Genomic DNA, 25,279 nt, shown 5'->3' on the forward strand with positions numbered 1-25,279 from the left:
AGTCATAAAACTTTTACTATTGAGATATATCACCTTCCAGAAAGCATTGACTGAATTTTACTGCAGGCTGCGGGACCCTGACATTGGGGTGAAATTAGCCATCAATCATCAGCAGTGGCACCAGTTTGGAAATTTTACCACACCTGGATTCGTAATGAGGCTCCTGTGAGCCTGCTATCCAAATAAGGGCAGCGGGGAGGTACCTGATGCTGCCAGCAAACAGAAAACTGGAAGTTCTGAATCCTCAGCAGGGTAGGTAGCTGCCGCTCAGACATTCAGGAGACCAAATTGAAGGTGTCTCCAGGTAAGTTTATTTTAAATGAAAAATTCAGGCCAAGCCGAGGGTTGGAAGAAAATATCTCCAAGGTGATTATTGGGTCTACCTTAATCTCTGCCCGTGGACACCTCTTTGTGCCTTGGAGCCTCTGGCTCCATGGATCACCCCTGGCTGCCGCCGCCCATGTGACCGGGAGTTGCCCCGCTATTGCCAAATTGCTGGCAAGTCCATAAAATGGCCCTTCATAGGGCATTCAATCGTGTAGATCAGCTGCGTCTCCTTGGAGCTACAGACAACCAATCCACATCACCGCTGCTGGGAAAACACTCCAGTAACAGGACTACAGTGCAAAGCTGTCCCGATGCGGCCCTCCACTGTTTTACGGTCCTTCCCGCTGCCCAGGGAATGGTAAAAGTCTGCCCCACTGTGGTGATCCACTGTAATTGGAGATGTAAGGTAGGACCTGCACTACAGGTTTGTCGGTAGCTCCTGCCGGCAGGCTCCGCTCAGGGAGAACTGTATAAATATGCATGACCTCCCGTGCCCTGCCATTTCGCCAGCTTCAGCAGGAGGCCTCGCATCTGACTGTAATAAAGCCACAGTTGTACCCAACTTTAGTCCTTGTACAATTGATCGGGCATCAATTTATTACAGTCAGATCACTGGCTAGCATGTTTCGAGGCTTACATCAACGCGGCGGACCTCGCGCCAATGGAGGCTCAGAAGATAAACGTCCTGTACTCCAGACTGAGCTCCAGCATGTTCCTGTTGATCCAAGACACCACGACTTACACAAAAGCGATGGAACTCCTCAAAGAACACTACACACAGAAGGCGAACACGCTCTTTGCCAGGCATGTACTTGCCACCCGCTCACAACTACCTGGTGAGTCCATCAAAGACTTCTGGCGGGCCCTAATTCCACTTGTCCGGGACTGTGACTGTCAGGCCGTCACGGCTGCCAAACACGCGAATCTCCTCATGCGCGATGCCTTCGTGACGGGGATTGCGTCGGACCGCATCCGAGAACAATTGCTGGAAGGCGCCACGCTCGAACTGGCGAAGACGAAAACCTTGGCACTCTCCATCACGGTCGCATCCCATAACGTACAATCGTACCTCTCCCGCCGCGCTGCCCACCCTTCTACCCCTTCCTACCCCTCCTGGACCCCACTGATGACCTCCTCAGCCGGGGCCCTGCCTTCGCAATACGCCTGCGCCGCACGCCGATCCGCGCACCCCGGGGGTCCCAGCTGCTACTTCTGCGGTCAGCAGAAGCACCCCCGCCAACACTGCCCAGCCCGCACTGCAGTTTGTAAAGCCTGCAGTAAAAAGGGCCACTTCGCGGCTGTGTGCCAGGCCCACCCAGTCGCTGCGATCGAGCCCGCTATCGCCCCCTCCCCTATGCCAGACGCACAATGGGAGCCGCCATCTTGTCCTGACCCCACAATGTGCGCACCATGGGAGCCGCCATCTTGTCCCGACCCCGCAATGTGCGCACCATGGGCGGCACCATCTTGTTCCCCACAGGGTTCCCGGACATCTCGACATCGGAACCGCACCCGCTCACCACCCAAAACATCCGATGGCTACCCGCGGCTCGCTTCGATGACGCTGGACCAATCTCGCCCGCACAACCTGGCCACCGCGTCGACGACGGTTAAAATTAACGGCCACACGACCTCGTGCCTGCTGGACTCCGGGAGCACTGAAAGCTTTGTTCACCCAGATACGGTAAGGCGCTGCTCCCTCGCGGTCCACCCTGCCAATCAAGGGATCTCCCTAGCCTCTGGATCCCACTCTGTCCCGATCCAAGGCTTTTGTACAGTCACCCTCACGGTCCAGGTCGTAGAATTTAGTAACTTCCGCCTCTGTGTCCTTCCTAATCTCTGCGCTGCACTCCTGTTGGGCCTGGACTTCCAGTGCAACCTCCAGAGCCTCACCCTCAAATTCGGCGGGCCCTTACCCCCCCCTTACCGTTTGCGGCCTCGCGACCCTCAAGGTCGATCCCCCCTCCCTTTTTGCAAACCTAACTGCGGATTGAAAGCCCGTTGCCACTAGGAGCAGACGGTACAGTACCCAGGACAAGATCTTCATCAGGTCCGAAGTCCAGCGGCTGCTTAAGGAGGGTATTATCGAGGCCAGCAACAGCCCCTGGAGAGCCCAAGTGGCAGTGGTTAAAACTGGGGAGAAACACAGGATGGTGGTGGACTACAGCCAGACCATCAATCGGTACACACAGCTCGATGCGTACCCCCTCCCACGCATATCTGATATGGTCAATCAGATTGCGCAGTACCGGGTCTTCTCAACAATTGACCTGAAATCCGCCTACCACCAGCACCCCATCCGGAAGTCGGACCGTCCATACACGGCCTTCGAGGCGGACGATCGCCTATACCACTTCCTTAGGGTCCCTTTCGGTGTCACAAATGGGATCTCGGTCTTCCAAAGAGAGATGGGCCGAATGGTCGACCAGTACGGTTTGCAGGCCACCTTTCCGCACTTAGATAATGTCACCATCTGCGGCTATGACCAGCAGGACCACGATGCCAACCTCGATAAATTCCTCCGCACTGCTATTCTTCTCAACCTGACCTACAACAGAGAGAAGTGTGTGTTCAGCACGACCCGGGTAGCCATTCTCGGCTATATCGTCCAAAACGGACTGCTCGGGCCGGACCCCGGGGCTAAATCGCTGGCTTTGAAAGCAGACCAAGGTAGGCCAGCAGCACGGTTCAATTTTCATGCCAGCTTCCCCGAACAGGCGGCGGAGGCTTTTCACAGTAACTTCATTTGAAGCCTACTCGTGACAATAAGTGATTTTCATTTTCAATTCATGCGCTCACTCATGGAACTTCCCCTCCCCCACTACCCCAAGGCCCTCAAACAGCCCCTGGAGTTGCCTGGGGTTCTTTTCCTACTACGCCCAGTGGGTCCCAAACTATGCGGACAAGGCCCGCCCACTCATTCAGTCCACCCAATTCCCCCTTGCGGCCGAGGCACAACATGCTTTCGCCCGCATCAGAGCAGACATCGCCAAGGCCGGGATGCGCGCAGTGGACGAGTCACTGCCTTGCCAAGTAGAAAGCGGCGCTTCAGACGTCGCCCTTGCTGCCACTCTAAACCAGGCAGGCAGACCCGTGGCATTCTTCCTGCACCCTTCATGTCTCTGAAATTCGACACTCATCCGTCGAAAAGGAGGCTCAAGCTATCGTTGAAGCTGTGCGGCATTGGAGGCATTACCTGGCCGGTAAGAGTTTCACTCTCCTAACGGACCAACGGTCGGTAGCATTCATGTTCAATAACACACAGCGGGGTAAAATCAAAAATGATAAAATCTTGCGGCGGAGAATCGAGCTCTCCACCTATAATTACGAGATCTTGTATCGCCCCGGTAAACTCAACGAGCCCCCAGACACCCTCTCCCGAGGTACATGTGCCAGCGCACAAGTGGACCAACTCCGGGCCCTGCACGACAGCCTTTGTCACCCGGGGGTCACTCGATTGTACCATCTGGTCAAAGCTCGCAATCTGCTCTACTCCGTCGAGGAAGTAAGGATAGTCACCAGGGACTGCCAGGTCTGTGCGGAGTGCAAGCCGCACTTCTACCGGCCGGCCGTGCGCACCTGGTGAAGGCTTCCCACCCCTTTGAACGCCTCAGCGTGGATTTCAAAGGGCCCCTCCCCTCCACCGACCGGAACACGTATTTTCTCAGTGTGGTCGATGGGTACTCCAGATTCCCCTTGTCCATCCTATGCCCCGATAGGATGTCTGCTACCGTCATCAAGGCCCTCAGCACTATCTTCGCTCTGTTCGGTTTCCCCGCCTACATCCACAGTGACAGGGGATCCTCATTCATGAGCGATGAGCTGCGTCAGTTCCTGCTCAGCAGGGGTATAGCCTCCAGCAGGACAACCAGCTATAACCCCCGGGGAAATGGGCAAGTAGAACGGGAGAATGGGACAGTTTGGAGGGCCGTCCAGCTGGCCCTACGGTGTAGGAACCTCCCAGCCTCTCGCTGGCAGGAGGCCCTCCCTGACGCTCTGCACTCCATCTGGTCACTATTGTGCACCGCCACTAATAACACACACCATGAACGTGTTTTTACCTTCCCCAGGAAGTCCACATCCGGTGTGTCGCTCCCGACTTGGCTCGCTGCTCCAGGACCGGTCCTTCTCCGTAGGTACGTCCGACTCCACAAGGCGGACCCCTTGGTTGACAGGGTTCACCTGCTCCACGCCAACCCTCAATATGCCTACGTTGAGTTCCCCGACGGTCGCCAAGATACTGTCTCACTCAGGGACCTGGCACCGTCAGGTTCCACCCCAACACACCCCCCCACCAATGCGCCCCCCCCCCCCCAACCTCCTACCGCGCCGCCAATATTGACCCCACCAGAGCACCCCCCACCTCCCCTTTTCCGCACAAGAGGACGAAGAGGACTTCTGCATGCTCCCGGAGTTCCCCGATGACTGGCCAGCATCAGCACCGCCACCACTGCCATCGGTGCCACGTCCACCACCGCCAGCACCGACTTCGCCGCCACCGTTGCGCCGCTCCCAACGAAGCACCAAAGCACCGGACCGGCTGAACCTTTGATGGACTCCGGACCGTCAACATGGACTTTTCTTTCCCTACTACTGTACATAATTGCACTAATTGTATATAGTTTCACGTCACCCCCACCGGACTCATTTTTAACAGGGGGTGAATGTGGTGAACCACTGTAATAGGAGATGTAAGGTAGGACCTGCACTACAGGTCGGGGTAGCTCCTGCCGGCTGGCTCCGCCCACAGAGAACTGTATAAATATGCATGACCTCCAGTGCCCTGCCATTTCGCCAGCTGCAGCAGGAGGCCACGCATCTGACTGTAATAAAGCCACAGTTGTATCCAACTTTAGTCTTTGTGCAATTGATTGTGCATCACAGGGTGTGTTGGACAACACCCTGAGTGATAGCAGGGGATGTGAGAGGGGAGAGCCATGGGGACTGGAGCGTAATGAGTTGGAGGCCATTGCTGTGTGACTGTCCCTCATTCTCGTCAATTCCTTACAGATATTACACAGGATGGATGATGACTTGGACCTAGCGGAAGCTGCCATCGCAGTGCCAGTTGGCCAGATGCCGGACTCCGGACCGTCAACATGGACTTTTCTTTCCCTACCACTGTACATAATTCCACTAATTGTATATAGTTTCACGTCACCCCCGCCGGACTCATTTTTTAACAGGGGATGAATGTGGTGATCCACTGTAATTGGAGATGTAAGGTAGGACCTGCACTACAGGTTCGCCGGTAGCTCCTGCCGGCTGGCTCCGCCCAGGGAGAACTGTATAAATATGCATGACCTCCAGTGCCCTGCCATTTCGCCAGCTGCAGCAGGAAGCCACGCATCTGACTGTAATAAAGCCACAGTTGTCCCCAACTTTAGCCTTTGTGCAATTGATCGTACATCACCCATATGTCAGCAAAACATGCACATACTCCAGGGAAGAAAGAATACATTTGTGCACAGATGTAGTTAGTATAAGCTTACTTTAATCCATGACTCAAAAAGAACATTATCTGGCAAGGTCTGAGAACAAATTATAATTGTTCTCATTTCATCGATAACTAAAACTCATCGTTTTTGATCATGAGAATCTGAATATGCGTTATCGCCTTTGGTAAACAACATTCCTGAGCAAAGCCAGACACATTTTTATGTTGGGTAGGTGGAAAGAGCTGCAGTCTTTGACAGCAGTGCCTGGTGGGAATCTAATGTACATCAGTTAGTCCAACACAATAGGATTCCCTAGTCTGGTGTGGCATGTTTTTCTCCAATAACCACCATCACACTTCTCAAGATGAAGCAATAATTAATGAGAAAATAATTTAGAAACACTTGGGTTAAGTTTTAAATGTTATCTTACAGCAGTTAATAATTTTTTTTCTGGCTATTAAACACATGACATTCTAATTGTAAGACTCCAAATTACATGAGAAAATGTCAGGAATCTCGGGCGGGATTCTCCCCTATCCGGCGGGGCAGGGGGTTCCGGCGTAATGGAGTGGCGGGGACCACTCCGGCGTCGGGCCGTCCCAAAGGTGCGGACTTCCGCACCTTTAGGGGCCAAGCCCTCACCTTGAGGGGCTAGGCCCGCGCCGGAGCGGTTTCCGCTCCACCAGCTGGCGGGAAAGGCCTTTGGCGCCACGCCAGCCGGGGCCGAAAGGTCTTCGCCGGGCGACGCGGGTCGGCACATGCGCAGGAGCGTCAGCTGACGTCGTCCCCATGCATGCGCATGGGGGGGGGGTCTCTTCCGCCTCTGCCACAGTGAAGACCATGACGAAGGCGGAAGAAAAAGAGTGCCCCCATGGCACAGGCCCACCCGCGGATCGGTGGGCCCCGATCGCGGGCCAGGCCACCGTGGGGGCACCCCCCGGGGTCAGATCGCCCCGCGCCCCCCCCAGGACCCCGGAGCCTGCCCGTGCAGCCTTGTCCCGCTGTTCAAAAGGTGGTTTCATCCACGCTGGCGGGACAATCATTCCAGCAGCGGGACTTTGGCCTATCGCGGGCCGAAGAATCGTCAGGGGTGGGCCCACCGACTGGCGCGATTCCCGCCCCCTCCGACTCTCTGGTGGGATTCACGCCAGCTCCTGCCGATTCTCCAACCCAGCGGGGGGTCGGAGAATCCCGCCCCTCACTCTGAACACCTGTTTTATGGTACTGCAGTTCCACAAACACCCGTTAACTTGATACTGTTGAATGATTTGTAACAGTATCATTAGAATTTACTATTGCATGCCAATGCAAGTCTGAACTAGTGTCCTTTACATTAATGCTGGCAAGCAATTTTGACGGTGATTATTGAAACATATTATAAACCGAGTAAAGTAGCACTTACTTTATTAAATCAATAAATGCCCAAATTACCTTTACTTCTAATTCTTAGCTAATTTTAGCAAACAGTAGTGATATAAATTTTAATGTATTAAAATAATACACAAGGGAATATCACCAGCAACAGAAAATATTTATTTGTATTTTATAAATTTTCAAACAATAACTTTTTCAAAGGGAGCTTGACTGGTGAAGAGGAAACCCTTGCAAATTCTGATTAAAACTGATTAAACAATTGAAGCTACCAAGGCGATTTATTACTTCTTACAGGAACCTAACAGAAAACACAACCTGCCCATTTTGAAATAAATCAAGTGCTTGATGAACAGAGGACATTTGTACAGACTGAAAAATACAGAGCAGAGATTTTCTTTTAAGTTAATAAAGTAACAAATTAATTTTCTGGAATAAAGTAACAAATTACTTTCATAAAGTAAATATGTGCGTAAAAGGTTATACCACAAACTTATACCACGTTTAGTACTTTGCTCGGCTAAAGTAATGTAATGCTTGCATTAAAAAACAGAAAACGTCCCCTACTACCCCCGCCTTATTCCTTAATTACCCATATAATACGTTCCCTGTCCTTATTTAACATTACATAACATTACCATGCCTCCTGTCACCCCCCCCCCTTTATTGCTGACGTTCAATTTTCCTTGAAGAAATCGATGAACGGCTGCCATCTCCGGGCGAACCCCTGAATTGATCCTCCGAATGCCAACTTGATTTTTTACAGATTGAGAAACCCTGCCATATCGCTGACTCACACTCCTGAATTCAGGGGCTCCGAGTCACTCCTTCCCAGCAAAATCCGTCTCCGGGCCACCAGGGAGGAGAAGGCCAGGGTATCAGCCTCCCTCCCCCACTTGGCCCCTGGATCTTCCGGCACCCTAAATATTGCCAGTTCTGGACTCGGAGTAACACTCCCTTCCAGGACTTCTGACATAACGTCCGCAAATCCCTGCCAGAATCCCCTCAATTTCGGACATGCCCAAAACATATGAACATGGTTCGTCCGGCTACCCCACACTGCCCACATCTGTCCTCCACCTCCTCAAAAAACCTGCTCATCCGGGCTGCCATCATGTGGGCCCTGTGGACCACCTTGAACTGGATAAAGCGAAGTCTGGCACAAGACGAAGATGAATTGACTCTCTTCAAGGCTTTTTCCCACAGTTCAATTTTCCGCTCTCCTCCCAGCTCCTCTTCCCACCTCCTCTTCATCTCTCTGATAGGGGCCCCTTCTCATTCCATTAACTCCTTGTATATCTCCGATACCCTCCCCTCTCCAACCCCTGTTTTTGACATCTCCTTGTCCTGTAGTTCCCTCAGGGGGAGGCGAGGAAAGCTTGGGACCTGCCTCCGTACAAAGTCCCGCACCTGAAGGTACCGAATCCCATTCCCACCCAGCAACTCAAACTCCTCCTCTAGTGCCTCCAAGGTTGGAAAGCCCTCCTGGATGAATAGGTCCCCAAATATCTCAATCCCTGCCCGCTGCCATCTCTTAAAGCTCCCATCCAGCCCCCCTGGGGCAAACTGGTGGTTGTCACAAATCGGTGACCACACTGACACCCCCTCCAATCTCTTGTGCTGCCTCCACCACCCAGGACTTGTAGAATACCGAGCCAGCGAGAACGGCAGAGTTAATAAAGCCTCCAAACTCGTATCCTTGCAGGATGCCGCTTACACCCGTGCCCAAACCGACCCCTCCCCCACTACCCACTTCCTGACCATCGATATGCCCCCCCCCCCGCCCCACTCACTATCCCCCACCAGGCATTCGATGATCTTTGGGCCATTGCTAAGGGCTCTATGCCAGGGCAAACAGTAATGGGGAGAGCGGGCATCCCTGCCTTGTCCGCCTACAGAGACTAGAGTATTCTGCTCAGATTCGGTTGGTTCTTACATTTGCCACGGAGCCTGATATAACAGCCAGACACAATCCACAAATCCCTGCCCGATCCCAAACCGGCCTAGAATATCCCATAGGTACTTCCACTCCACCCGGTCGAAAGCCTTCTCCGCGTCCATGGCAACTGCCGACTCAACATCGCGCCCCTCCACTGGCATCATTATAACATTAAGAAGCCGTCAAAGATTGGAAGTCAGGTGCCTGCCCTTCACAAATCCCGTCTGATCCTCCCCGATTACCTCCGGGACACAGTCCTCTATTCGGGTGGCCCAGATCTTTGTCAGCAATTTAGCATCTACAAAAGGGAAATTGGCCTGTACAATCCACAGCTCTCCGCGTCCTTGTCTCGCTTCAGGATGAGAGATTGATGCCTGTGATAACGTTGGGGGAAGCACTCCCAGCTCCTTGGACTCGTTAAAAGCCTTGACCAGAAGCGGCCCCAGTAGCCCAGAGAACTTTTTATAAAATTCCACTCAGAATCCATCAGGTCCCGGGGCTTTACCCGATTGCATCGCCCCAAATCCGTCTCTCACCTCCCCAGAGCCCAATTGGGTCCCCCAGGACTTCCACCAGCTCCTCATCTACCTTCAGGAACTCTAGCCTCTCCAGGAATTGATTCATACCCATTCCCTGACCGGGGTACCGACTCATATCGTCGACTATACAAAATATAGTTCCCCGTTCTTGGAGGTCACCCACGATGGGCGGGTAGAGCAGTCCAAATTTTATTCCCTTCGCATACAGGGCCGCCTTAACCTTATTAAAACTAGCCCTCCACTTTGCGAATTCTGCTCCCAAGTCTTGATACACCCGGATCTCAGAATCTTCCCACATGAACCGTTTTGCCTGCCTGGCTGATGCAGCCTCACCACCATCGCCCTTAGGGACTCACGCCCCTGGGGCCCTGTGAGCCCCGTCCACCTCTAACAGCCTGTTGAAAGCATCTGCCCCGAGGATCTTATTCAGCACCTTCCCGACATACGCACTGGCATCCGATCCCTCCTTTTCCTCTGGCAAACCGATGATCTGGATATTCTGCCTGCGAGAACGATTCTCCAGGTCCTCCACCTTCTCCAACAGCCATTTCTGCCGATCCTGTGGGATATTAATTTCCATTGCCATCATAGTGGACTGCTCCTCTTCTTCCGCCGCCAGCTCCTGCAACTTTTGGATCACCTGTCTCTGGGTCGTCACTTTCTCCTCCACCTGGTCGGCCACCTCCTTAAATCGAGGCCACCACCCCCGTCAGGTCCTCCGCACACTCCTTACAATGCCAGGCGAACGTCTCATCCAAGTATTTAACTCACTGATCCATCGTCCATTGAGCTGGCGTGGTCGAACTTCGCTTTTCTGCCATTGCATCCACCAAACTCTGACTTCACTCCCAACCAACTTTTGATTTCTTCTTTTACGATTGTTTCTTAGGTGCAGCTCCATAAACTAAGGGTCGTCCTCTTCTCCTCTCGCTTTTATCCACTTATGTTGAAAAATTCCCACAGAAATCCAGCTTAACAGCCGTTAAAAGACCACTAAGAGCGGGAGCTGCTAAATGTGCGACTGTTCACTCCATGGTCGCCACCGGACGTCAGGCTTCAGGAAACTTGACAGCCACAGGAAGTTGAAGACTGATGGATCCAGAAGTTAAGTGCTTTGCCTTGCCAAGCCCCTGTATTTGGCTACCCTCCACCCTGAGGCTTCCGGATGTTCCTCCTCTTCCACCTCTCCCTCTCCCCAAAACAATGCGGAATTCAATGGCAGCCCGCAAAAAGGAAACTGCATAAATAATAACGCTGAAAAAAATGCAAAGTTATGGAGCAAGAGAAGGGTATAAGGCGTACTGGATTGTTCTTCAAAAGAATCAGTGCAGACTTGATGGACCTCCTTCCATGTTGTACTGTCCTATTATTCTACAATGTGCTATTCCAGGGTGGTACAATGCAATCTCCTTCTGACGTTAGCACTGCTGCCTCACAGCGCCAGGGACCCGGGTTCTATTCCGACCTCAGGTGACTGTGTCGCGTTTGAACATTCTCCCCGTGTCTGCATGGGATTCCTCCGGGTGTCCCGATTTCCTCCCACAGCCCAAAGATGTGCAAGTTAGTTGAACTGGATTTGCTAAACTGCCTCTTAGGGTGGGGTTGCAGGAACAGGGCGTGGGATTGGGCCTAGGTGGGGTAATCGTTCGAAGGGTCGGTGAAGACCCGATGGGCCGGATGGCCTCCTTCTGCACTGTAGGGAATCTATGTTTTAAATTTTATGTTAAAAAAAACAATAATAAACTATTGGTAGTAGGACAAGGAATTATGCCTATGATTAAACAGATCATAAATTCCATATCCCAGTATGGTTAACTTATGGGAGGAAGGGAAGTGATGGAGCTGAGGGGATAGAATTGACCTTCTCCAAATAATACTCACCATGCTGAGTCCACAATCTTGGCTGTATTCCCCAGTGAAGATTTGATTGTTTATGTCAGGGATGATACCAACTGTTCCAAAGGTGGACATGATTTGATCATAATTTTAAAGCATTATAAAGATCTCTAACTTGCACCAACAACATAAATGTATGCTCTGCCTAATGGAAAATGCAATTACGCAAAATGAAAAGAAATTTGGAAGAAATATCCTTGTCAAGATAGTGAGGAATGAATGATGGATATCTTACCAGAGATAAAACATAGATTATGAAAATGTAATATTGAGGAATAGACAGGAAAAGAATAATAGATGTACAAATGGTGACACCATAACAACAAACGGTTTAAAACACAAATGTAAAAGCAATTTTTCTAAATTCCCTTCAACTAAGTGCTTTTCCCCAAAGAAACTGAAAATATTTTCTGTCCGAACAGGATTCAAGCTATATTTGATCATGCAATATCCTTTCATCTGGAGCATCTCAAGGCCCTTGCCTTCTTGCTGTCAATGCCACTATAGCTATCAAATCTATACATTTAACCACAGTGAGTTAGCAGAGGTAATAAATGGTATTCAAAACAAGAAAGAAACTTACAGAAGAACCAGGTGGACCTCTTTCTCCTTTCTCGCAAATACATTTTGGTGTTTTGGGGCACTGAAATTCAAAAATATTTATTAGAAACACACGCACATATTAGGGTGGGATTTTCCTCCCGCCTCTGCAGCGGAGGGCTGCTCGCCAGTGGTCGGCACGCCGCTGTCAACATGGGTTTCCTGTTGAATACTCCCTCGCCACCGTGAAACCCAGGGTGGGGGTGTGCCATCGGTGGGACCGCAAGATCCTGCCAGAGTGAACGGCCAGAAAATCCCACCCAATGTTATATTTGGCTCCACAATAATCACCATAAAATGGTTTTGTTTATTGGAGAACATGGGTTTTGGAGTGAGAGAAGTCCACCCAAAATGCCAGGAACAGGGTCCTGAGTCTTCCCTCAGTCTAAAGTGGGATCCAACGATCAGCGGGATGTATAAAGGTTTGTTAATTTGAAGTATTGTGGAGAGGCAAAGGTAGAGAGATCAGGGGCGAAATTCTCCCGAAACGGCGCGATGTCCACCGACTGGCGCCCAAAATGGCGCCAATCAGACGGGCATCGCGCCGCCCCAAAGGTGCGGAATGCTCCGCATTTTTGGGGGCCGAGCCCCAACATTGAGGGGCTAGGCCAGCGCCGGAGGAATTTCCGCCCCGCCAGCTGGCGGAAACGGCCTTCGTTGCCCCACCAGCTGGCGCGGAAATGACATCCCTGGGCGGCGCATGCGCGGGAGCGTCAGCGGCCGCTGACAGTTTCCCACGCATGCGCAGTGGAGGGAGTCTCTTCTGCCTCCGCCATGGTGGAGACCGTGGTGGAGGCGGAAGGGAAAGAGTGCCCCCACGGCGCAGGCCCGCCCGCGGATCGGTGGGCCCCGATCGCGGGCCAGGCCACCGTGGGGGCACCCCCCGGGGCCAGATCGCCCCGCGCTCCCCCCAGAGCCCGCCCGCGCCGCCTTGTCCCGCCGTTCAAAAGGTGGTTTAATCCACGCCGGCGGGACAGGCAATTTATCGGCGGGACTTCGGCCCATCCGGGCCGAAGAATCCAGCGGGGGGGACCCGCCAACCGGCGCGGCCCGATTCCCGCCCCCGCCGAATCTCCGGTGCCGGAGACTTCGGCAACCGGCGGGGGCGGGAATCACGCCAGCCCCCGGTGATTCTCCGACCCGGCGGGGGGTCGGAGAATGACGCCCCAGATTCGGGTATTTAAAATAATTACGGGCGACAAGTATTTGAGTGGGGACAGATAGAATTAAAGGTCACACATTTAAATTTAGATAGTACGGCTAATGTTTTTTGAGAGAGGGGAATCAACAGGATTCTGGAGTTGATAGTGAAGACTGACTTCTTACAGTCTTTCAAGAAAGCATCAGTTGCAATTTTGGAGAACTACAGGATCATTGGAAAAAGATCTTGGGCAATAACTAACAATTTGGGTCTAGCGAACTTATTCTGATTGTTCTCAAGGAGTCAGAAACTTTAATAGTGAATTTTTTAACTGGACACAGGTCTGCTTCTTCCAGGAACTGGGTGTGGGTGGAAGAACGTGTGAGGGATATAAGAAAGAGTCTAGTAAGAGGTGGGGCTAATCTTATGGCTATTTCTCATCCTGAAAAGAAAATGCATCTTAAAATAAGCTGGCTCATTCTACAGATCTTGCTATATTGATCATGTGAAAAGTTGATAGCAATTGAATGATTTACGTAATATTCCATAAGCAAAAGATAATTTGATATATCATAGCTACAAATTAATTTATTTTGAAACAAGTCATACTTACTCCTTCGTCAGCCAGCTCTGCCTGCAAAGATAAGGAACAAAAATTAGTTTTCTGAAATTGAATTGCACTTTAGAACGTCACTACTGGATCCCACACTCCCAGTACCCACTCATGCTCGAGAGGCAGACAGGTCAGAGAATCTCCTCATGAGTGTACGGGTTTGGGAAGTTACATTTTCTATTTTGGTGCTGTCCTTACCAGAATGATGTTTTTACTACAAAGTAAAATTATAGCAGGCACTCATTGTGTACGGTGACACCAATTTATATTTCCATGAAGTGTAATTATGCAGATTTAATTCATCAACATTATTTCATTCTTAATATAACCTCAGTTGCACAGCCACTGCCCGAGAACAGCCTATCTAAACAAATCCACAAAGAACTTTGGAGGGAAGGATGCTTGCGGTGAATTTGGGTGCAGTTGGGGGCAATTTTGCCTTTGGGTGGTAGTGGAAAACAGGCACTATCAATTCAGATACCCTTTATACATTCCTCCCAGTTTACCATGGTGCTATTTCCAGATAACAAACAGGTGCTTGTCAGCAACATATCTCATTTCTCTCTGATGATCCTCTCTGAATAGCAAGTGATAGAGCAGTCGACAAACACAGGTACATTGCTGCTAACACTATGGTGTATGAAAACTATTTCCAAAATAAAAATCATTTACCAGTAGTATTCCTATGAAGTTATTAACAGGTAGTCTAACATCTTACATTAAACTTCTATTACAAACAAATGAAAAGAAGGCATGAAAAGACTATCTGACCATCAAGCCTATCCCATTCCGATATAATGCAGCCAATCACATCACTTATATCCTTGTGGTCCAGCTTTATCTTGGATGAGTCTTTGGTTTGCCACACACTACAATGGGCAAATTTACTGAAGTAATATATCACATGTCATATCACCCGACAGGCATAGAATCATAGAAGGATCTTAGAATCCCTACAGTGCAGGAGGCCATTCAGCCCGTCAAGTCTGCACCAATCCTCCGAAAGAGCACCCTACCTAGGCCTGCCTGCTCCCTCGCCCCGTTCCCATAACCCCACCTAACCTTTGGACACTTAGGGGCAATTTAGCATGGCCAGTCCACCTAACCTGCACATTTTTGGACTGTGGGAGGAAACCGGAGCACCCGGAGGAAACCCATGCAGACACGAGGAGAACGTGCGGACTCCACACAGTCACCCAGGTGCTGTGAGGAAGTAGTGTTAATCACTGTGCCACTATGCCACCCATACCTTCAGAATATTAAACATCTTACTTGTACTTCTAGAAACATGCCCCTTTGTAATGCTATTTACTTACCACTTAACAAAACCCGCTTTAATGTAAGAGATAGCAATAGGTGTAGGCTGTTCAAGCCTCCATCATTCAATATGATCATTCAGGACAAATTAATTGCATAAAGGGGGGGGGGGAGACACGGTGGCACAGTGGTTAGCACTGCTGCCTCACGGCTCCAGGACCCGAGTTCAATTCTGGTCTTGGGTGACTGTCTATGTGGAGTTTGCACTTTCTCCCAATGTCTGTGTGGGTTTAGTCTGGGTGCTCCGGTTTCCTCCCACAGTCCAAAGACGTGCCGGTTAGGTTAAATTGCCCTTAGTGTCCAAAAAGGTGGGGTTACTGGGTTACGGGGATAGGGTGGAGGCGTGGGCTTAAAATAGGGCGTTCTTTCCAAGGGCCGGTGCAGACTCAATGGGCTGAATGGCCTCCTTCTGCAATGCAGGGATTCTATGAAATGGAGAGCATAAAATAGGCATTAGGCCTCAGATTGGTAGATGCAAAAGCACCAGTGCCTATTTGAGACACAAGTGCTGGGTGCCTCTTTTGACATGGATATCCACCTTGGAATCAGAGTGCACTGCCTTCAAAACAGACAAGTCTCCATCAATTTGATGCACTGGTTTTAAATTTTCAAAATTCCCTAGATTTTAGAAAGGTCCCATCAGATTGCAAAATACCGAATGTGATTCCTCTATTCAAGAAAGGATAGGGACAGAAAGCAGGAATATGCAGCCAGTTTAGCTTAACATCTGTCATAGGGAAATTGGTGGAATCTATTGTTAAGGAAGCACTTAAAATCTCAATGCAATAAGGTAGAGTCAACATGGCTTTGTGAAAGGGAAATCACATTTGACTTATTTATTGGAGCTCTTTGAGGAAGCAACAAGCAACGTTGATAAAGGGGAACCTGTGGATGTGCAGTGCTTAGATTTCCAGAAGGCATTGGACAAGATATCACACCAAAGGTTATCATGCAAAATGGTACGGTGGTAATATATTAGCATGGATAGAGGATTGGTTGGGTAACAGGAAGCAGAGAGTAGGGATAAAGGTGTATTTTTTGTGATGAGTAGAATGCCACAGGGATCAGGCCGTGGCCTCAACCTTTTACAATTTATATCAATAACTAGGATGAAGGGACAGAACGTATGGATGTTAAATTTGCTGATGACACACAAGTAAGTAGGATAGTAAGGTGTGGAGGGACCAAAGAGTCTGCAAAGGGATATAGATAGGTTAAGTGAATGGGCAGAAATTTGACAGGTGGTCTATAATGTGAACTTGACCACTTTGGCAAAAGAATAGAAAAGCAGCATAATATTTAAATGGAGAGAGATTGCAGAACTGCAGAAGGATCTGGGTGTCCTGGTACACGAATCAGGAAAAAAAAAAACTTAGTATGCAGGTACAGCAAGTGATTAGGAAGGAAAATGGAATGTTATAATTTATTGCAAGGGGAATCGAATATAAAATCAGGGATGTGTTGCTATAGTTGTACAGGGTGTTGCTGGGACCACGGGCGGGATTCTCCAGCCACGTGTTTCTCGGAGGTGGGAAGAGGCGCGCTGTTCACTGACGGCGGGATTCTCTGATCCCGCTGCTGTTAATAGGCATTCCCATTGAAGCCACCTCACATCACCGGTAAACCTATAATAATAATAATCTTTATTGTCACAAGTAGGCTTATATTGCAATGAAGTTACTGTGAAAAGCCCCTAGTTGCCACATTCCAGCACCTGTTCAGGTACACAGTGGGAGAATTCAGAATGTCCAAATTACCTAACAGCATGTCTCTCGTGACTAGTGGGAGGAAACCGGAGCACCCGGAGGAAACCCAAGCGATATGGGGAGAACCTGCAGACTCCGCACAGACAGTGACCCAAGCCGGGAATCAAACCCGGGTCCCTGGTGCTGTGAAGCCGCAGTGCTAACCACTGTGCTACCATGCTGCCCAACCTGCAGGCGGGGATGCGCTGCCAGTAGGACCGGAAAATCCTGCCGCCAGCGAATGATCGGAGAATTCCGGCCTACATCTCGAGTACTATGGATAGTTTTAGTCTCCTTATTTATGGAAGGACACAAATGCCTTAGACACAGTTCACTGAAGGTTCAATCGATACCTGGGATGGGAGCAATGTTTCTTGAGGAAAGGTTGCACAGGCTAGGCCTGTATGCATTGGAGTTTAGAAAGATAGATAAACTAATCACCAACAAAGGTGTCAAAGGTTATCTGTGGTTTGCAGAATGTGGAGTTGAGACCACAATCAGGTCAGCCATGATCTTATTGAATGGCGGAGCAGGCTTGAGGGGTCAACAAACAAAGAACAAAGAAATGTACAGCACAGGAACAGGCCCTTCGGCCCTCCAAGCCCGTGCCGACCATGCTGCCCGACTAAACTACAATCTTCTACACTTCCTGGGTCCGTATCCCTCTATTCCCATCCTATTCATGTATTTGTCAAGATGCCCCTTAAATGTCACTATCGTCCCTGCTTCCACCACCTCCTCCGGTAGCGAGTTCCAGGCACCCACTACCCTCTGCGTAAAAAACTTGCCTCGTACATCTACTCTAAACCTTGCCCCTCTCACCTTAAACCTATGCCCCCTAGTAATTGACCCCTCTACCCTGGGGAAAAGCCTCTGACTATCCACTCTGTCTATGCCCCTCATAATTTTGTAGACCTCTATCAGGTCTCCCCTCAACCTCCTTCGTTCCAGTGAGAACAAACCGAGTTTATTCAACCGCTCCTCATAGCTAATGCCCTCCATACCAGGCAACATTCTGGTAAATCTCTTCTGCACCCTCTCTAAAACCTCCACATCCTTCTGGTAGTGTGGCGACCAGAATTGAACACTATACTCCAAGTGTGGCCTAACTAAGGTTCTATACAGCTGCAACATGACTTGCCAATTCTTATACTCAATGCCCCGGCCAATGAAGGCAAGCATGCCGTATGCCTTCTTGACTACCTTCTCCACCTGTGTTGCCCCTTTCAATGACCTGTGGACCTGTACTCCTAGATCTCTTTGACTTTCAATACTCTTGAGGGTTCTACCATTCACTGTATATTCCCTACCTGCATTAGACCTTCCAAAATGCATTTCCTCACATTTGTCCGGATTAAACTCCATTTGCCATCTCTTCGCCCAAGTCTCCAAACAATCTAAATCCTGCTGTATCCTCCGACAGTCCTCATCGCTATCCGCAATTCCACCAACCTTTGTGTCGTCTGCAAACTTACTAATCAGACCAGTTACATTTTCCTCCAAATCATTTATATATACAGCAAAGGTCCCAGCACTGATCCCTGTGGAACACCACTGGTCACAGCCCTCCAATTAGAAAAGCATCCTTCCATTGCGACTCTCTGCCTTCTATGGCCTAGCCAGTTCTGTATCCACCTTGCCAGCTCACCCCTGATCCCGTGTGACTTCACCTTTTGTACTAGTCTACCATGAGGGACCTTGTCAAAGGCCTTATTGAAGTCCATATAGACAACATCCACTGCCCTACCTGCATCAATCATCTTAGTGACCTCCTCGAAAAACTCTATAAAGTTAGTGAGACACGACCTTCCCTTCACAAAACCGTGCTGCCTCTCACTAATACGTCCATTTGCTTCCAAATGGGAGTAGATCCTGTCTCGAAGAATTCTCTCCAGTAATTTCCCTACCACTGAAGTAAGGCTCACCGGCCTGTAGTTCCCGGGATTATCCTTGCTACCCTTCTTAAACAGAGGAACAACATTGGCTATTCTCCAGTCCTCCGGGACATCCCCTGAAGACAGCGAGGATCCAAAGATTTCTGTCAAGGCCTCAGCAATTTCCTCTCCAGCCTCCTTCAGTATTCTGGGGTAGATCCCATCAGCCCTGGGCACTTATCTACCTTAATATTTTTTAAGACACCCAACACCTCGTCTTTTTGGATCTCAATGTGACCCAGGCTATCTACACACCCTTCTCCGGACTCAACATCTACCAATTTCTTCTCTTTGGTGAATACTGATGCAAAGTATTCATTTAGTACCTCGCCCATTTCCTCTGGCTCCACACATAGATTCCCTTGCCTATCCTTCAGTGGGCCAACCCTTTCCCTGGCTACCCTCTTGCTTTTTATGTATGTGTAAAAAGCCTTGGGATTTTCCTTAACCCTATTTGCCAATGACTTTTTGTGACCCCTTCTAGCCCCCCTGACTCCTTGCTTAAGTTCCTTCCTACTTTCCTTATATTCCACGCAGGCTTCGTCTGTTCCCAGCCTTTTAGCCCTGACAAATGCCTCCTTTTTCTTTTTGACGAGGCCTACAATATCTCTCGTCATCCAAGGTTCCCGAAAATTGCCGTATTTATCCTTCTTCCTCACAGGAACATGCCGGTCCTGAATTCCTTTCAACTGCCACTTGAAAGCCTCCCACATGTCAGATGTTGATTTGCCCTCAAACATCCGCCCCCAATCTATGTTCTTCAGTTCCCGCCTAATATTGTTATAATTAGCCTTCCCCCAATTTAGCACATTCATCCTCGGACCACTCTTATCCTTGTCCACCAGTACTTTAAAACTTACTGAATTGTGGTCACTGTTACCGAAATGCTCCCCTGCTGAAACATCTACCACCTGGCCGGGCTCATTCCCCAATACCAGGTCCAGTACCGCCCCTTCCCTAGTTGGACTGTCTACATATTGTTTACATAGACTACAGACTACATAGGTCAAGTGGCGTACTTCTGCTCTTAATTTGTATGTTCAGATGGATGTAATTTAATGGAATATCTAGTTTTCGGACAGCCAGATTCTGAATAATGTACCTGCACTTTCCTAACTGCTGTTGTACCTGCAAGATAACTTACTGTGATGCATAGGTTCCTTTGTATGCCAACATTTTCCAGTCTCTCACCTTTAAAAAAAAAATTCTGCTTTTTTACTTCTTTCTCCTCCAGTGAATATCTTTCTTTCTCTACACTATAATCCATCAGTCATGTTCTTGCCCATTCACTTAACCTGTCTATAACCCTTTGCAGTCTCTGTGTCCTCCCTACAGCTTACTTTCCTGTCCAATTTCATCCTCAATCTTAGATACATTATTCTTGTTCAACTCCTCTTCTTAAGCACCGATTCATGTGGTGCCCCATTACTTACAGTCTGCCAACTTGAAAATGACCTGCTTGTTCTTACTGTGGACAGGATTTTCAGGCCGCATCATGGTGGGACCCTCTGTGAGAATTTCAGTGGCCCAGCCAAAAGTCCATTGACTTTCAGCAGGACTGACAATCCTGGTGGTGGGCAGGGCCCAAAAAACACTGGATTTGTTTATTGTCACGTGTACCGAGGTGCATTGAAAAGTATTTTTCCGCGAGCAGCTCAACAGATCATTAAGTACATGGGAAGAAAAGGGAAGAAAAGAAAATACATAATAGGGCAACACAAGGTATACAATGTAACCATACAAGTACCAGCATCGGATGAAGCATCCGATCCGAAGCATAATGAGGTCAGTCCATAAGAGGGTCATTTAGGAGTCTGGTAACGGCGGGGGAGAAGCTGTTTTTGAGTCTGTTCATGCGTGTTCTCAGATTTCTGTATCTCCTGCCTGATGGAAGAAGTTGGAAGAGTGAGTAAGCCGGGTGGGAGGGGTCTTTGATTATGCTGCCCGCTTTCCCCAGGCAATGGGAGGTGCAGATGGATCAACGGATGGGAGGCAGGTTTGTGTGATGGACTGGGCTGTGTTCATGACTCTCAGTAGTTTCTTGCGGTCCTAGGCCGAGCAATTGCCATACCAGGCTGTGATGCAGCCAGATAGGATGCTTTCTATGGTGCATCTGTAAAGTTGGTAAGGGTTAATGTGGGCATGCCGAATTTCCTTAGTTTCCTGAGGAAGTATAGGCGCTGTTGTGCTGTGCTTTCTTGGTGGTAGTGTCGACGTGGGTGGACCAGGACAGATTTTTCGAGATGTGTACCCCTAGGAATTTGAAACTGCTAACTACCTCCACCTCGGCCCCGTTGATGCTGACAGGGGTGTGTATAGTACTTTGCTTCCTGAAGTCAATGACCAGCTCTTTAGTTTTGATGGCAATGAGGGAGAGATTGTTGTCGCTGCACCACTCCACTAGGTTCTCTATCTCCCTCCTGTAGTCTGACTCGCCGTTATTCGAGATCCGGCCCACTATGGTCATATCGTCAGCAAACTTGTAGATTGAGTTGAAACCAAGTTTTGCCATGCAGTTTGTGTGTACAGGGAGTAGAGTAGGGGGCTAAGTACACAGCCTTGCTGGGCCCCGGTATTGAGGACTATTGTGGAGGAGGTGTTGTTGTTCATTCTTACTGATTGTGGTCTGTGGGTCAGAAAGTCGAGTATCCAGTTGCAGAGTGGGGAGCCAAATCCTAGGTTTTGGAGTTTTGATAGGAGCTTAGCTGGGATTATGGTGTTGAAGGCGGAGCTGTAGTCAATAAATAGGAGTCTGATGTAGGAGTCTTTGTTGTCGAGATGTTCTAGGGATGAATGTAGGGCGAGGGAAATGGCGTCTGCTGTGGACCGGTTGCGACGGTATGCGAATTGCAGTGGATCAAGGCGTTCTGGGAGTATGGAGGTGATGCGCTTCATGATCAACCTCTCGAAGCACTTCATTACGACTGAAGTCAGGGCCGCCGGACGGTAGTCATTGAGGCACGTTGCCTGGTTCTTCTTTGGCACCGGTATGATGGTGGTCTTCTTGAAACAGGTGGGGATCTCGGAGTGGAGTAGGGACAGGTTAAAGATGTCCGCGAACATCTCTGCCAGCTGGTCCGCGCAGGCTCCGAGTGCACGACCAGGAATCCCATCCGGGCCCGTCGGCTTCCGAGGATTCACTTTCAGGAAGGCCGATCTGACTTCGGAAGCTGTGATGGTATGGGTGAGTTATGGGCTGCTGGAGCACTCGACAGCGAATTGTTGGTTACCTCCTCGAACCGAGCACAGAATGCATTGAGTTCATTGGGGAGGGGTGCGCTGCTGCCGTAGATACTGATTGGCTTGTAGCCCGTGATGTTGTTTAGTCCTTGCCACAACCGCCGAGAGTCTGTCTGTGACTCTAGCTTGGTTTGATATTCTCTCTTGGCATCTCGGATGGCTTTGCGGAGGCCGTACCTGGATTTCTTGTGTAGGTCAGGGTCGTCTGACTTGAACGCCTCAGACCTGTCCTTCAGTAGGGAGTCAATCTCGCGATTGAGCCATGGTTTCCGGTTGGGGAACGTACATACCGCTTTCTTTGGCACGCAGTCATCCACACATTTGCTGATGAAGTCTGTGACGGTGGTGGCATACTCATTTAAGTTGGTCGCTGAGTTCTTAAATATGGACCAGTTCACTGTCTCTAACCAGTCACTCAAGAGCTCTTATGTTTCCTCGGACCAACACTGCAGGACCTTCTTAGCTGGATTCTCCCGCTTGAGTTTTGCTTGTATGCCGGGAGAAGGAGCACCGTCTTATGGCCTGATTTCCCAAAGTGCGGTCGGGGGATGGAACGGTAGGCGCCCTTGATTTTTGAGTAGCAGTGGTCAAGAGTGTTGTCGCCCCTGGTGGGACAGGAGATGTGCTGGTGGAATTTTGGCAGTACACTCTGGAGGTTGGCCTTGTTGAAGTTTCCGGCCACGATGAACAAGGCCTCCGGGTGTTCTGTTTTGTAGTAGTTTAGAACGGTGTACAATTCGTCCAGCGCCTTCCTCACTTCTGCCTGGGGTGGGATGTAGACGCTGTCATAATGGCTGAAGTGAACTCACGTGGAAGATAGTATGGGCGGCACTTCACGGTCAGATATTCCAGGTCCGGGGATCAGTAGGTCGCCACATCCAAGCACCAGGAGGAGTTGATGAGGAGGCAAACCCCTCCACCGTTTGCTTTGCCTGATGATGCCGTACGGTCCGCCCGGTGAATGGAGAAGCCTTCAGGTTGTATGGCACAGTCCGGTGAGGCAGGGGTGAGCCATGTCTCTGTAAAACAGAGCACACAGCAGTCTCTTACTAGTGATAATTTACCAAGATTCACTAGACTCTGGGGTGGTCCCGGCGGATTGGAAATTAGCAAACGTGACACCACTGTTTAAAAAAGGAGGTAGGCAGAAAGTGGGTAATTATAGGCCAGTGAGCTTAACTTCGGTAGTAGGGAAGATGCTGGAATCTATCATCAAGGAAGAAATAGCGAGGCATCTGGATGGAAATTGTCCCATTGGACAGACGCAGCATGGGTTCATAAAGGGCAGGTCGTGCCTAACTAATTTAGTGGAATTTTTTGAGGACATTAACAGTGCGGTAGATAACGGGGAGCCAATGGATGTGGTATATCTGGATTTCCAGAAAGCCTTTGACAAGGTGCCACACAAAAGGTTGTTGCATAAGATAAAGATGCATGGCATTAAGGGGAAAGTAGTAGCATGGATAGAGGATTGGTTAATTAATAGAAAGCAAAGAGTGGGGATTAATGGGTGTTTCTCTGGTTGGCAATCAGTAGCTAGTGGTGTCCCTCAGGGATCAGTGTTGGGCCCACAACTGTTCACAATTTACATAGATGATTTGGAGTTGGGGACCAAGGGCAATGTGTCCAAGTTTGCAGACGACACTAAGATAAGTGGTAAAGCAAAAAGTGCAGAGGATACTGGAAGTCTGCAGAGGGATTTGGACAGGCTAAGTGAATGGGCTAGGGTCTGGCAGATGGAATACAATGTTGACAAATGTGAGGTTATCCATTTTTGGTAAGAATAACGGCAAAAGGGATTATTATTTAAATGATAAAAAATTAAAACATGCTGCTGTGCAGAGAGATCTGGGTGTGCTAGTGCATGAGTCGCAGAAAGTTGGTTTTCAGGTGCAACAGGTGATTAAGAAGGCAAATGGAATTTTGTCCTTCATTGCTAGAGGGATGGAGTTTAAGACTAGGGAGGTTATGCTGCAATTGTATAAGGTGTTAGTGAGGCCACACCTGGAGTATTGTGTTCAGTTTTGGTCTCCTTACTTGAGAAAGGACGTACTGGCACTGGAGGGTGTGCAGAGGAGATTCACTAGGTTCATCCCAGAGCTGAAGGGGTTGGATTACGAGGAGAGGTTGAGTAGACTGGGACTGTACTCGTTGGAATTTAGAAGGATGAGGGGGGATCTTATAGAAACATATAAGATTATGAAGGGAATAGATAGGATAGATGCGGGCAGGTTGTTTCCACTGGCGGGTGAAAGCAGAACTAGGGGGCATAGCCTCAAAATAAGGGGAAGTAGATTTAGGACTGAGTTTAGGAGGAACTTCTTCACCCAAAGGGTTGTGAATCTATGGAATTCCTTGCCCAGTGAAGCAGTAGAGGCTCCTTCATTAAATGTTTTTAAGATAAAGATAGATAGTTTTTTGAAGAATAAAGGGATTAAGGGTTATGGTGTTCGGGCCGGAAAGTGGAGCTGAGTCCACAAAAGATCAGCCATGATCTCATTGAATGGCGGAGCAGGCTCGAGGGGCCAGATGGCCTACTCCTGCTCCTAGTTCTTATGTTCTTACGTTCCCTCTGAGAGCTAAGTGTAGCGTTAAGTTCATCCAGCTTGTTTTCGATCGCTTAGACGTTTCCCAGGAGTATGCTGGGGAGAGGGGTCTTGAAACCACGTTGCTTCAGTCTAACCTGCAGACCGCCATGTTTCCCTCGCTTCCCTGGTCGGCGGCTGCGGCTGGATGGTCCCGGGATCCGATAGGAGGAGTCTGATCTTGTGGATGGTAGGTGGTTGCGTCTGGCAGGGTCCAGGGCGCTGGCGAGGACCAGGGCGCTGGTTACGTTTCTGGGGTCGCGTCTGGCAGGGTCCCGGGCGCTGGTTGAGGTAGAGGAGTTGCTGGGAGGGCATCTTTGCGATCCGGATGGGACCCGGTGTTCGGCGGGCACGGGAATACCTTGCAGCGCGTTTTCTGTCAGTAATCCAATACTCAATCCATACCAGTATGTTACAACATATACCTTGAGCTGGATTTTCCGTTTTAGCGGCAGAGTGTTGATGCCGTCGTTAAACGCCGGAGCGTTTTACGACGGCGTCATCTGGCCGCTAGGAACAGCGATCCCCCAACCCACAGGGGGCCAGTTCGGCACTGGAGCGCTTCACGCAGCTCCAGCTGCTGATATGGGCCCC

General features: G+C 49.7%; 1 protein-coding gene and 1 long non-coding RNA gene across 2 annotated transcripts in view; one reads left to right on the forward strand and one right to left on the reverse strand.

Annotated features, from left to right (window-relative positions):
* Positions 1 to 25,279, reverse strand: part of col28a2a (collagen, type XXVIII, alpha 2a) — a 225,029-nt gene that overhangs the window by 190,828 nt on the left and 8,922 nt on the right. Inside the window, exons 4-5 of the mRNA XM_072475914.1 lie at positions 13,865 to 13,885; positions 12,094 to 12,153 (exon numbers count right to left, since the gene is read on the reverse strand). Coding sequence (XP_072332015.1) covers positions 12,094 to 12,153; positions 13,865 to 13,885 — 81 coding nt within the window. The remainder of the gene's footprint in view (positions 1 to 12,093; positions 12,154 to 13,864; positions 13,886 to 25,279) is intronic.
* On the forward strand, positions 236 to 5,708 carry LOC140391338 (uncharacterized). The gene is made up of 2 exons (XR_011934999.1): positions 236 to 304; positions 5,338 to 5,708. It is a non-coding gene; the product is annotated as an uncharacterized lncRNA (long non-coding RNA).

Source organism: Scyliorhinus torazame, chromosome 2 (assembly GCF_047496885.1).
Source record: "Scyliorhinus torazame isolate Kashiwa2021f chromosome 2, sScyTor2.1, whole genome shotgun sequence".
NCBI lineage: Eukaryota > Metazoa > Chordata > Chondrichthyes > Carcharhiniformes > Scyliorhinidae > Scyliorhinus > Scyliorhinus torazame.